Source organism: Chanodichthys erythropterus, chromosome 3, assembly GCF_024489055.1.
Source record: "Chanodichthys erythropterus isolate Z2021 chromosome 3, ASM2448905v1, whole genome shotgun sequence".
NCBI classification, from domain to species: domain Eukaryota; kingdom Metazoa; phylum Chordata; class Actinopteri; order Cypriniformes; family Xenocyprididae; genus Chanodichthys; species Chanodichthys erythropterus.
In genome coordinates, this window is record NC_090223.1 from 58,148,996 (window position 1) to 58,163,435 (window position 14,440).

General features: G+C 35.2%; 1 protein-coding gene across 1 annotated transcript; it reads right to left on the reverse strand.

Moving 5' to 3' along the window:
• Positions 1-368: 368 nt before the first annotated feature.
• On the reverse strand, positions 369-13,552 carry LOC137006841 (gastrula zinc finger protein XlCGF57.1-like). Its single transcript, XM_067367955.1, has 3 exons — positions 13,512-13,552; positions 11,665-11,785; positions 369-2,080 (listed from the first exon to the last, which is right to left on the reverse strand). The coding sequence occupies exons 2-3, from the start codon at positions 11,783-11,785 to the stop codon at positions 993-995; spliced, it is 1,209 nt and encodes a 402-aa protein (XP_067224056.1). The 5' UTR covers positions 13,512-13,552; the 3' UTR covers positions 369-992.
• Between the last annotated feature and the right edge of the window lie 888 nt (positions 13,553-14,440).

Sequence of the window (14,440 nt, forward strand, 5' to 3'; positions counted from 1 at the left end):
GAGAGGAGACGCGCGGTGTCTGAGTGGATTAGACGCAAATGATAATCACCTGTTTCTTGTTTCAGTAATTGGTGTGGAGAGAGTATTTAACGCCAGGAGAAACAGGAGCCTGTGAGAGAGAGAAGGACTGCTGGCTGTTTTCCCCCACTCCCTGCATCATTGTTGGAGTGAACTGGATTTACGTTGTGATCGTTTTGTGCCTATCTGCACGTTATTTTGTTATAATTTTTTTTGTTGAAATAAACAGCCAGTAGTCACCGCTGACCCTGTCCTCTTCCCTCCTTGACTTACGAAATTTGTTACAACATGTTATATTGCACACTATAAACAAAATCAAAGCTTCAAAAAAACATGAAAAACGACACCTTTAAAATTATTTTATTTATCAACTATATTGACAAGACCTTTATGAAGGATATTGGTTTACTTATGGAGTTTTTGTACACTTGACCTTAACTGAGACTTGTTGACTTGTGAGAAGCCATTGTGTTGACCTTGATTTATTGCAATATTGAGGTTTTCAGTTTTTTTATTTTAGAAAATAAACATGATTTCTCAACAAACAAATCAATTGTTTCTTATTTTCACTGGCATTTCTCTCAGGTGTTGAGGACTAGTAGATCTTTGAGCCTACATTCAGCATGAGTAAAATACTTCAGTAATGTTAAAATCAGATACTCTAAAACCTTTACTCATGTTGTATTAGAATTGGTGACTTGTAACTTGTAATGGAGTCATTTTTGCTGTCAGGTATCTGTACTTTTATTCAAGAATGGTTTTCAGGTACTCCTTACACCTCTGCTCTTTCCACAGTGATGACTTCTAAAACAGTTCTCTTTCGAGTGAATCCTCATGTGGCACTTAAGTTTACCTTTAAATCTGAAACTCTTTCCACACTGACCACAAATGAATGGCTTCTCTCCCGTGTGAACATTCATGTGTTCCCTAAGGCTTGGTTTCCGTGTGAAGCCATTCCCGCACAGAGAGCAGGTCTAAGGCTTTTCTCTAGTGTGAGTTCTCATGTGCATTTTAAGGCTTCCTTTTCGACCAAAACTTTTTCCACACTGTTGGCAGGTGTAAGGCTTTTCTCCAGTGTGACTTCTCATGTGGTCTTCAAGGCTTCTTTTATGTTTGAAACTCTTTCCACATTGTTGGCAGGTGTAAGGCTTTTCTTTAGTGTGAATTCTCATGTGGACTTTAAGGATTCCTTTTCGACTGAAACTTTTTCCACACTGTTGGCAGGTATAAGGCTTTTCTCCAGTGTGAATTCTCATGTGGTCTTCAAGGCTTCTTTTATGTGTGAAACTCTTTCCACATTGTTTGCAGGTGTAAGGCTTTTCTCCAGTGTGTATTATCATGTGGACTTTAAATTGTCCTTTTCCACTGAAATTCTTTCCACACTGTTGGCAGGTGTAAGACTTTTCTCCAGTATGAATTCTCATGTGGACTGTGAGTCTTCCTTTTCTACTGAAACTCTGTCCACATTGCTGACATGTGTACGGCTTTTCTCCAGTGTGAATTCTCATGTGGTCTTTAAGGCTTCCATTTTGACTGAAACTCTGTCCACATTGTTGGCAGGTGTAAGGCTTTTCTCCAGTGTGAATTCTCATGTGGACTGTGAGCTTCCCTTTTCTACTGAAACTTTGTCCACATTGTTGGCAGGTGTACGGCTTTTCTCCAGTGTGAATTCTCATGTGGTCTTTAAGGCTTCCATTTTGACTGAAACTCTGTCCACACTGTTGGCAGGTATAAGGCTTTTCTCCAGTATGAATTCTCATGTGGACTTTAAGGTTTTCTTTAAGTGCGAAACTCTTTCCACACTGTTTGCAGATGTAAGGCTTTTCTCCAGTGTGAGTTTTCATGTGGACTTGTAGGTTTCTATGTTGATTAAAACTCTTTCCACAATGCTGGCAGGTCAAATAACGTTTAGTTCCTGTCTTTTGAGCTCTTTTTTGTGAGAAAGTCTTTTTAGCCTGTGTCGATCTTTCCCCAGTCATGAAATCGTGATGTTTGTCATAATGTTCTTTCTCTTCTTTCCTTTCACTAAGTTCATTACTTGCCTCTTTCAGTGCCATTAGGTCTAGGGCAAAAATAGACATAAAACAATTTAGACATTTAAAGCATCAAAACCAGCAACATGTATGATCTATAAACTCTCCTTGGATCATGGATGGGCAGCTTTGGTTCTGGATGACTCTTGCAGAGTACAGTTTTATCCCTAATTAAATACATATGCCTGTAATTTTCAAACAGTCCTGAAGACTTAGGGTTAAATTTTGCAGGTGTGTTTGGATCAAGGATGGAGCTAAACTTTGTAGAATAGTGTCCCTCCAGGACCAGAGTTGCCCATCCTGTCTAAAGATCTTATACTCAATACACCAGTGGTTTTCAAACCTGGTCCAAAGGGACCCACCAATACACATTTTATATGTCTCCTTTATTTATCACATCTGGTTAAGATCATCAGCTTGATAGAAGAGAGCTGACATTGATGGAGGAATCTGCAGCTTTAAATCACAAACAACAATTTTTTTTCAAAACAATCTGTGTTTTCACTGGTTACTCATCTGAAAACAAAACCTCCAGATCAAAACACAGACAAAGAAGCAGAAGCATGCGATAAAAGCTTTCATCAAGTAGATGCAAACTAACACAATCATAAAACATTAATCAATAGGGATGCACGATACCAAGCTCATGTACTTGTACTCAAACTTGTAAAAATACCACCGATATCAAAGACCGATACCTCATGTGGCGTAACTGACAGAATTTTTTGTGCACAGAGACACCAGTGGCAGAAGCAATATCAGCCTCAGGACTGTGGAAATTGTTCAAATTTAATGATGACAACCCACACATTGCAAACTGCAGGCAAATCACGCCGAATGACACAGACCAGAAATGCCCTCTCTCTTTCTTGCACGCGATTCCAGTTCTCTCAGACAGCATGTGATCAGTTCTCCTTGCGCCTGAATGTTCAAATGCACAAAATGTCTATAGTTGTCAAAATGTCCATCGTGTTGAGTATTTCACATAAATACAGTCGGTTATGGTTTAAGTGGACGTAAACAGGTGGGTGAAAACAGGATAGGTGTCAGTATATTACATCCATAGATTCTGTCTTAAAATGACAGTAGCCTAATTAAATATTTGTCTGTCATTAATGTTAATAAAACAACAAAATATGTTAAATGAATATAAATGTAGGCAGTTTAAAAAAAGACAATGTTTGTTTTATTATTGTTTTTTATTTTGACTTTGGTAATTATGCCTTTTGAAGGTAATTGGATACAGTGAAATTTGTGCTTTAAGTTTGTGACAAGCACAACAATATTATTTCTTTTTTCATTAGAGTTATAATAAAGAAACTGTCCTAATAAATGTATCTGTATTGGCGAGTACCAAAAAAAATAATAATAATAATAAAAAAAATAAAAAAATAAAATTTTATATATATATATATATATATATATATATATATATATATATATATATATATATATATATATATATATATATACACATACACTTGATCCTTAAAAAGGGTATTGTGCATCCCTATTATTCAACATAAAAGTCAAAGCGTTTTAATGTTATTGAATGAAATTTTGAGCCCATGAAGTGGTGTAAGAATAGACAGTATCTCACAGAAGTGAGTACACGCCTCACATTTTTTGTAAATATTTTATTATATCTTTTCATGTGACAACACTGAAGAAATTACACTTTGCTACAATGTAAAGTAGTGCGTGTACAGCTTGTATAACAGTGTAAATTTGCTGTCCCCTCAAAATAACTCAACACACAGCCAATAATGTCTAAACCGCTGGCCACAAAAGTGAGTACACTCTTAAGTTAAAATGTCCAAATTGGGCCCAAATGTATAAAAGTATAACATGCAAGCTTTTGGGGGCAACATTTTTGTTCAAAATGTTGCCATTTTTAAATGAGACAGCCACATTAAAGTGTTACGGCTTGTACACACCAGGATGAACATCGCACGCGTTTATCGCCAGCGTTTTGAGACGTTTTTTTGTGTTCATACCCAAGCAATTTTCCAAGTTGTGTTTTTCTGTAACTTCAGCAGCTCCAGGCATGTGAACAAAAGCAATCTCATTGGTCTGCCAGTTTTTAACACGGTACATCAAACCAGAAAAACAAAACCAAGGGAGTTTTTAAAAAATGGCGTTTTTACACCTAACATTTTTCGCATTGGTGTGCACACTCACATTGGCGTACTTTGTTTAGTCACAAGGCGTTAAACATGATATTTGTCCCAGTGTGTACAGGCCTTTAAGATTGCATGAAATTAGAATAAAATGTTTGTTTTTATTATTAAAAGCAGATGCCTGAGGGAGTCACGTGATGCAGGCGGTGAGGAAAGACGCGCTCTAGTGAGCTCCTCTGACTAGCTATATTATTAGGCAAGAATCCTACATTAATCTCCCTAGTTTGTAGATTTTCAAGTCCATTAAGGAATTGGATGGGCAATATTGTTTATGGCAGAACACAATTCACGCCGAAAAGGACGTAAAACACGGCCAACTATCAACACTCCCGAAGCTATCGATCCTGACTCGCTACCCAACATGGCCGAAGATGTGGAAGGCGAAATATCGTTACAGACTCTATGGAAGGAGATCAAAACCAGTAAAGAGGAAGTTAGCAAACAAATGGACAGGATGACCAACGATATTCAAGCTAAATTGACCCGCATCGAAACCTCTATGTCAACTTTATCGGAACAGATGGTCGAGGTTGAAACTAGAGTAAGCGCCACAGAGGATGACTTGAGAGATACTCGTTCGACAGTTACTCGCTTGGAGAAGGACGTTGCCTACCTTAAAGATAAAGTGCAAGACCTGGAGAACAGAAGTAGGAGATCTAATATTCGGATTGTAAACTTGCCGGAAAAATCCGAGGGAAGCAATATGGTTTCGTTTCTGGAACGCATCATCCCGGAGATCCTCTGCGTCGAGAACTTTCCGTCTCCCCCGACAATTGAGAGGGCCCACAGAACGGGAAATACCTTGTTGGATAGGGCAACTCCACGGATAATTGTGGCGAAACTCCTGAACTTCAGAGATAAGCAGAAAATCCTTCAACTTGCGCGAGAGAGAAAGGAGGTTTTCTTTGACAACCGGCGCATCCACTTTTTTCCCGATTTCAGCGTGGAGCTCCAGAATGCTCGCAAAGCTTACACGCAGGTGAAGCGAATGTTGAGAGATCGGGAAATTGAATACTCCTTCGTATATCCTTCTAAGCTTCGGATCATGTATATGGGTAAAACGAAGTTCTTCTCCACTCCACTTGAGGTTAAGAACTTTATTGATTCTCACAGTAAGGATGCAGAGGCCTCCACTACGGAATGAGAACTGATACTATAGCCTACTCTAATGGCTTTCACACACTGTGGATATCCTGTGAGTTAAGACTATAATGTTTTCATGTAAGTCTGTAAATTTTTTCCTTTTTATTTCCTTGACCAAAGGTCATAACAAGAAATATTATTTCTGTTGTTGCCAGATTACAATTTAACCACTGAAATTCCTTTAGTGTACAGTAGGCCACCCTACTATTTGAATGTTCCCACTAGTTTGCAATGTAGTTTAACATTGGATTTATTAGCTTCACCATTTGTTCAATGTCTGCACCTAAGTACAATGTTAATAGAAGATATGAATATCTGACCAATTATAATTTAATTTTGTTTTTATTTTGTTCTGAATAGGGAGTTTTATCATGCTATGTAGGATACTAGCTATTTGAATATGGCTAGTCAGCGTCAGCTACAAGTTCAGTAGCAAGGTTGTTACTAAGGCATAATTCGCCTTTTCTTTTTTTCATTCCTTCTTTTTTTTCACATTTGAAAGTTAAAATTTTAGTTCAGGTGATTTTTGTTTTTGTTTCTTATTTTTCATGCAACAAGATACATCTTTCGCAATGGTATCATGTAGGAGTAGAAGAACATTATTATGTGTGTAGTGGAGATTTTGCTGTTATTTTTAAGATCGTGATAACTGGCTAAGATTTTAAACTGTGTTTCATCGAATGTTAGGGGTTTAAATAATCCGGTAAAAAGAAAGAAAGTACTGTCACATTTGAAAAGGGTTAACACGGATATAGCTTTTATTCAAGAGACCCATCTTACTGATCAGGAACATAGAAAACTCAAGAGAGAATGGGTTGGTCAGGTCTATTACTCATCATTTTCTTACAGTGGTCGAGAATCCATAATTCGTACTAATCCATAAAAAATTACAATTTAACTTGATCAATACATACTCTGATACTGCTGGTAGATATGTAATTGTTGAATGCGAGTTGAATAGGGAACATATTACCTTGGTAAATGTCTACGGTCCAAACCATGACGATCCCATCTTTTTTTAGCAAATTACTATTGCGATTAGCTACTATTGAGGGCAGTTGCTTTTTTGGTGGTGACTTTAATCTAGTTTTAGACCCTTCCAAGGATAGATCATCAAAAAAAATTCTTAAATCAAAAGCAGCAACCATTCTGAGTCAAGGGATGACTGATTTGGGGTTGTATGATGTATGGCGTAATCTTTATCCAGACCAAATTGACTACTCATTTTATTCAAATGTACATAATGTCTACTCAATAATAGATTTCTTTTTTGCATCTCAATCATTAGCCTACCAAGTAAAAGACTGTACCTATCTTCCTGCATCCATCTCTGATCACAACCCTGTCAAGCTTACATGGGAACCAACAATGACCCTTACTCCAAAAAATGGAGATTTAAAACTTATATGCTGAAAGACCCAGATTTTATCCAATTTATGACTACTCATATTCAGATATTTCTCGAAACTAATGCTAATTCAGCTTCACATTCAACCATATGGGAGGCACTTAAAGCTTTCATGAGAGGACATATTCTCTCATATGGGGCTTACAAACAAAAAGAAAAGAGAGCTGCTTTAACAGATTTAGAAAAAGAAATAAGATCATTGGAATTAGAACATTCTTTGACCAATAATGATAAATGTTTATCATAACTTAATCAAAAACGGGTCTTGTATAATAATTTGTGCACTCAGAAGGCCGAATCTATTATGGCAAGAACAAAATATCATTATTACGAATTTGGAAATAAGACTAGCAGATTACTAGCTTGGCATATTAAAAAAGAAGAATCTGAGCGATATATTCACTCAATACAATTAGATGATGATAGATATATAAAAGACCCTAGAGAAATTAATATTTTATTTAAGGATTATTATGAAACTTTATATAAAACTGATCACAGTCAGGGAAATGCTGATGCTAAGAAATTTATTAATAGAATACAGCTACCAAAAATTGATGATGAAGATAACAAACTTTTGAACTCTGAAATAACTGAGAATGAAGTACTTAAAGCAATTAATGCTTTAGGAAATAACAATGCCCCTGGACCAGATGGCTTCCCAATTGAATATTTCAAGTCATTTTCAAAGATGTTATTAACTCCCTTAACAAACATGATTAAAGAATCACTTGAGAAAGGCTCACTTCCACACTCCCTGGAATTGGCCACAATAACTCTACTCCCTAAACCAGGGAAAGACAGGCAAAAATATGGGTCTTATAGGCCACTAAGTCTACTCAATGTTGACTATAAAGTTCTAACTAAATTGCTTGCCCTAAGACTAGAAACTGTTATACCCAAATTAATACATCCAGATCAGACAGGATTCGTTAAGAATAGACAAGGCTCTGATAATATTAGAAGGCTATTGCATATTATCAATATTGCACAAAAGCAGAAATTATCAATGTTTATTCTGTCTATGGACGCCAAAAAGGCTTTTGACAGAATTGAACCTACTTTTCTTTTTGTTACACTAGAAGCCATGAGCTTTGGGTCTAAATTCATTGGTCATTTAAAAACTATCTTTAATTCCCCTAAAGCACAGATATGTACCAATGGCATTATATCTAACACCTGTCACTGTCTAGGGGCTGTAGACAAGGGTGCCCTATATCGCCATTATTATTTGCTCTGGCTGTTGAACCTCTTGCTATTGCGATAAGGTCCAATACTGTAATAAAGGGAATTAAAATTGGCACCAATGAACACAAATTATCCCTATATGCTGATGATTTGTTAGTATACCTGACCAATCCACAATTCTCTATTCCCCCTTTACTACATGTATTTAAGGAATACAGTGATATATCTGGTTATAAATTAAATTATGACAAGAGTGAAGCTTTCCCTATTAATATACCAGATCAGTTAAAATATATAGCAAAACCACTGACACTGTGCACTAATGGGCTTAAATATTTAGGTATTCATATTGATCTAACTCATGATGACATGTTTAAAAAAAATTACTCCATACTTATGGAGAGAGTCAAAGATGATATGCAAAAATGGAAAGATTTACCCTTATCATTAATTGGCAGAGTCAATGTTATAAAAATGAACATTTTACCTAAATATCTATATAAATTTCAATGTCTCCCCTTGAACATTCCCAAATCTTACTTTAAGGAACTAAATAGAGTGATTTCTGGATTTCTGTGGAAAGGCAAAATACCTAGAGTAAAACTTCTGAAACTCCAGGCTCCGTACAAGAAAGGTGGACTGAATCTTCCCAATTTCAGACATTACTATCTAGCTTCGCAATTTCGGCCTATATGGATCTGGTTACATCCTGACAAGGTTGATACTAGCTGGACAGCTATAGAACAGTGGGAGATGAACTATATTCCACTAAAGATTATTCCTTTTCTGGGGTCAAAAAGTGGTTTATCTACTTTTACTAAAAACCCATTAATACTACATTCATTTTCTGCATGGTTAGAATCGCATAAGTTATGCTGCTCTGGCATTGTTCCTCTTAGATATTTACCACTTTGGGAAAACCCTATTATACCTCATGGCATTGCTGATAATTCCTTAAAAGCATGGGTGAATAAAGGTATAAAGACATTGGAGGACATGTATGACAATGATTCTTTAATGAGCTATGAATTACTATCCAAGAAATACAAAATACCAAAACACAGCTTCTTTAAATATTTGCAAGTCAGACATTGGATCAAAGAGATTACCCCCCAGACTTTTCCTAAGATTCCTACACTATCACCATTTGAAAATGTTATGTTTAATAAAATTGTGTCCTCTCCAAGAGGCATTGTTTCTGTAGGGTGCAGCACAATTATAAATAACTTTAAGCCTTTTGACAATGTAAGCTTGAAGCAGAGATGGGAAGTAGATCTTAACTGTAAATATGACCTGGAAGAATGGGAGCATATTATGGAAAGTATGCAGACTATTTTAATATCCACCAAACATAGACAAATTCAATTCAATATTTTACATCGAACATATTATACTATGTCAAAGGTGTAAAACATCTGAAGGCAATTTACTTCATATGCTTTGGAATTGTCCTGTACTGAATGACTTTTGGGAATATATAATTTATACTACTTCAAAGATTATAGATATCCCAATTAGTAAAGATCCTAGAATTTGGATATTAGGGAATATTGATTTATTAGGCTCTTCTCAACATAAAAAGTATTTTTCACTGTTAGCAGGAACTGCAGGAAAAAAAATGTATATTAGTGAACTGGAAGTCGATTCATTCCCCATCCAGACAACAATGGATCAATGAACTTCTTTCATACTGCACCCCTGAGAAAATCCTTTTCAATGTTAGGAAATCTCCAAGGACTTTTGAAAAAATCTGGGGCTCCTTTCTGGAACATTTACCTTCTCTTACTGCAAACTAATTGTGATGTCATCTGTTGCGTTTTTTTTTTTTTTTTTTCTTTTTGTATAAGAAAAATGAAGGTTGTAATGTTATGTGTATATGTATTTTTTCATGCATTATAAATGAAAATAAAACCATTAAAAAAAAAAAAAAAAAAAAAGCAGATGCCGTGTTCTTTATTTTGACATTGTATGTTCAGCTATTCATATAAAAAAAATATTCTGGAAGTTTTATGAAAAATCATCAAAAATCCTGCTGCTGGCTTGTAACTTAAAAAGAACACTGACAGGGAAAAAAAAATGCTTATGAGATGTGCTTCCTCTGCACAAAACTTACATTTTACAGTTATACTCTTCCCTGTAAATGTTAGAAAATCCTGCAAGTGTGTATTTTCTGACAACAGGCTCCGTTAAACTTCAATGAACAAATGCAAGTGAGCACATGCACGTCAAACAGACAGAGCGCAGTTGAATAGGAATGAAATAAACACTCTAGATGTCCTGGTCCTGGAGATCTACCTTTCCTGCAGAGTTCAGCTCCAATCCTGATTAAACACACCTGAAGCAGTGAATTACTGCGTGCATCTCCCCCACCGGATGAGAAGTTTATTCTGGACCTTTATTTTCATTAAAAGGGATTATGTCTGGTTTTGTTGGCACATTTTGTATTATTATCTATTTATTAGGTGCACTGAAAGTAATAATATTAATATATATCATCTGTGCACGAGGTAGGGCCTTAAAAACATCAGCCAATTGGCCCTCTGGCTTGTAAATCACTGCCGTGACGTTCCTTGTGAGAGACGAGCGCGGCTGCGCACTCCAGTAACTTTCCACACTCCACAGGCGCTGCAATCCCTATTTTCATTTTAAAAACACTTGCAGTCTGTATAATTCATAAACACAACTTCTTTCTTTATAAATCTCTCCAACGGCGTGTAATGTTAACTTTAGCCATGGAGCACCATCAAACTCATTCAGAATCAAATGTAAACATCCAAATAAATACAATACTTACGCGATTAGATAGGCTGCATGACGAACACTTTGTAAACATCCATTTTGAGGGTTATATTAGCTGTGTGAACTTTGTTTATGCACTGTTTAAGGCAAGCGCGAGCTCCGGGTGTGGAGAGTGCGAGATTTAAAGGGGCCGCAACCTGAATCGGCGCATATTTAATGATGCCCCAAAATAGGCAATTAAAAAAAAATTAATTAAAAAAAATTTTGAGCTGAAACTTCACAGACACATTCAGGAGACTTATATTACATATTTTAAAAAGACTATGGCACCTTTAACAATAATAACAAAAAATAAGTAGATTTCCAAGCAGTAGTTAACAGAGCCAAGCACAATAGAGGCAAAATGAGGAGCAAAACACACATAGAGCATTAACACCAACTGCAAAAATAGCAATTATAGACATTTGATAATGATAATTAATGATAATTTTGTCACGAAAATCACAACATGTAATTTTAGGTAAATATTGTTCACTGGTTTTTATCAAATATTATCAGTTCACTCAATTCTACTTCAAACTGTTTTACACACTTCCCCTGCTGACTTTCCTCAATATGACACACACACACACACACACACATGAAATGGTTATTGATGTTTCAATCAGGACTTATTTATTGCTTGATTTATTGTTCAATTACTGCTATTCGTGTTCAGGTATGTTAAAATGTTAGTACAGCACTTTTGAGCATGAACAGAAACATCTTACTTTTCCATTGTTCACTATTCAGAAGAAAATATTGGGTTAAATGTTGCAGAAAATAATTGTTTTGTTTTGGCTACTTCTGTAATATTTTCTGTAAGATTATACTTCTGTATATTCTCTATTTCTGTAGAGCTGGACATTTTAATAATGATCAAATGACTGAGTTCAGCTGTGAGAATAAAACCAACCTGTGTGTTCCTCAGTTTCTTCATGTTTCACTCTGAATGTTTCTTCAATCTTTATATCTTCAGTCTCCTCTTTAATAAACTCAATCTTTAAGTCTTCAGTCTCCTCTTTAATTAACGCCATCTTTAAGAAGAGAATAATTAACAGAGTTAATGGTCTTCAGTGACCTGAAAAAAAAAAAAAAAAAACTCATAACAAAAGCTGCAAATTAATAAAAACTTAATATTTAGACATTTATGATCTACATTTGGGGGTGGTTTCCCGGACAGAGATTAGGCCTAGAATAAAATGGCCCTTTAACAGAAATCTGCTTTCTCTGTCATAGTTTAAAATAGTCCTAAACTTAGTCTAGTCCAGAGTTTAATAAACTGATTTCCTGGAGGAAGACTAGAGCTACTCCAGGACTAAATATATAAGATTTTTTTGTTTGTTTTTTGATGCTGTTCACTTTATTTAAACAAATTATTTTGATTTAACAGCATTGTTTCTGGTTCAAATGTGATTTCTTCATGTTAAATTGACTTGAAATGGTTACTAGAACTCACTTGATATTTTTTATTTTGAAATAACATGTTTCAGGCAAGTAACCCAATCAAACAGGACTTTCACTTCCCATCATGCTTTGCAGCGGGCTGAATTGGGAGAGTAAATGTTGAAAAAGTGTTATTTTATGCATTTTTTAGAAAGATGAAAATATGGAGAGACTTCTTACTGTTTATTGTTCTATTATGTAAAAGTTTTTGTTATGTTAATGTTTTTTGGAGATTACCATTGTGGTGAAGTGTAGAGCTTGTGTTTGGGTTGAGGACCTGCTAACAAGAATTGCTTTTCTTTTTAATATAATGAATCAATCACTATGATGGTGCTGTGGATAAAACCAGTATTAATTCTAGACTGCCAACATGATTATCACATGTGTAAATAGTTATGTTTAGTTTGTTGCGATGTAAAGACAAAACAAAAACATTAATAATTATTATATATACAGAATTAATCTATTTAAATAGAGTTCATTACAAACAGATTTCCAGGCATTTCTCTTTTTCCACAGCTGATGTATTTTGCTTGCTTTAAAATAAATGTCTCTTGTTTAGTTAAGTTTTTATATTGGAGTCTTTTTTGTTGCCATTGTTTTCCTTGGATTTGCTTCTCAGTTCCATGCTTTTCTTGATTCATTCCATGTTTTACAGGCAGCCTCTCTCATGCCAATTCAGATTAGCACAGTTGGTTTTAAATTAATCTGGTTTATTTTAATTCAGGACTCCATAGTCCAGGTTTTAATAATCTGTACTTAATCTGTGTTTCAGAAAGCCATTTTTTAAACCACGATTAACTATTCTAGATTAGGGCATATCCTGGAATAAATTAAACCCTGTCCAGGAAACCGCCCCATGGTATTTAAAAAAAAACAAACAAACAAACAAAAAACAGCTTATTTAAATGATTACACTGATGAAAACATGAGCAGTTTGTAAAAGTTTATCACACATGCTTTTGTTGTTCTGTTTGAGAAATGATTCAGTGAATCACGACATGTGCTGCTCAAAAGTGTTTGGTTCAATTGACTCTGAGTTGAAAAGTTCAGTTTCTCCATCATGACTCTCCAGATACTGAACTCGTGTTCATGATAAACTGATTTATGATAGAGAGAGAGAAATGAGACGCAGATTTACTTTCTCATCATTGGATGAGTTTTACTCACACAAATATCCTTCATTACACTTAGATAAAGAATCACAATGTTACATTAAACTAATTTCACATCGATTGTAAAAAACAAAACAAAAAACAACTATAAATCATTGAACTGTTTCTATCGATTCAAACAGCTTAAATTCTTAAAACAAACCTTTCTTCAGCAGAATCACAACAGATGCATGAGTTCGGCGCAGTCTCGTGACGTCATGTCGTCACTCCAAAATAAAAGTCCTGTTCACACGCTGCACTGTCTACAATCACAGAAGTGCATAGAAATGCATTTTTATTAAAATTAAAACAGTGACAAATATTACACAAACACACGTTAATTAAAAAGGTTGTATGACTTCATAAAGCAGAGTTTATTAATGTGTCCAAATTAAAACATTTAAAGTTGGTGTGTTTTACCAATATAAAAAATGTGGACAAGTTAATTTGGGTCTAAACATAGGTATAAAATATGTAAATTTATCTTTCAAGAATCAGTATAAAAATGAGAGAAGCAATGCTCTTAAAAGAGACTTTCAGTTCTCATATATGCTTTTATGTGGTTGTCAAGTTTGTTGTTTAGAGAAAATCAACATTTAAGCTCATGCTGAGAGCCAGTTTAGTGTCTCTGTGTCTGTCCCATGAAATAGAGGAGTGTGTTTGTTCTTCTCCCCACAGTAGTTTAATATTTATACAGGCGAGACTATTTTACTGTTATTGTGGGTCATAATCCGCAAATCCAGAAGACTGGGAACCATTGGGATATTGCCACATGGGAAATTTAACCTCGCTTTAGGTATTTATGAAAATGACTTTGTGAATGTATGTTTTGGTGTTATCCTCCTATTTATTGATTAGTTTGAACTCTTGTTCTTATTCATCATTTTATTGACGTATGATGGCTTGTTCCAGTTATAGACAGTTTTTAATGATAATCTGTATTATTTCTGCTCTTATACAGTATGAATTTGCAGCTGCTTGTAAATGAAGGTCATATTGGACTGGTTCTTGTTTCTCATCTCTGGTGTGATTCTCCTTGTGTTATCACATCCAAATTTCTGCTTCACTAAAATGTCACTGTAGTTCACTGAA

What these genes read in the sequence shown, in the direction of transcription:
- LOC137006841 (XM_067367955.1), bottom strand. Translation starts at nt 11,785, where the DNA reads ATGGCGTTAATTAAAGAGGAGACTGAAGACTTAAAGATTGAGTTTATT. An exon ending in AGAAACTGAGGAACACACAG is followed by an intron (nt 2,081 to 11,664) that starts GTTGGTTTTATT and finishes TTTTTGCCCTAG; the next exon opens with ACCTAATGGCACTGAAAGAG.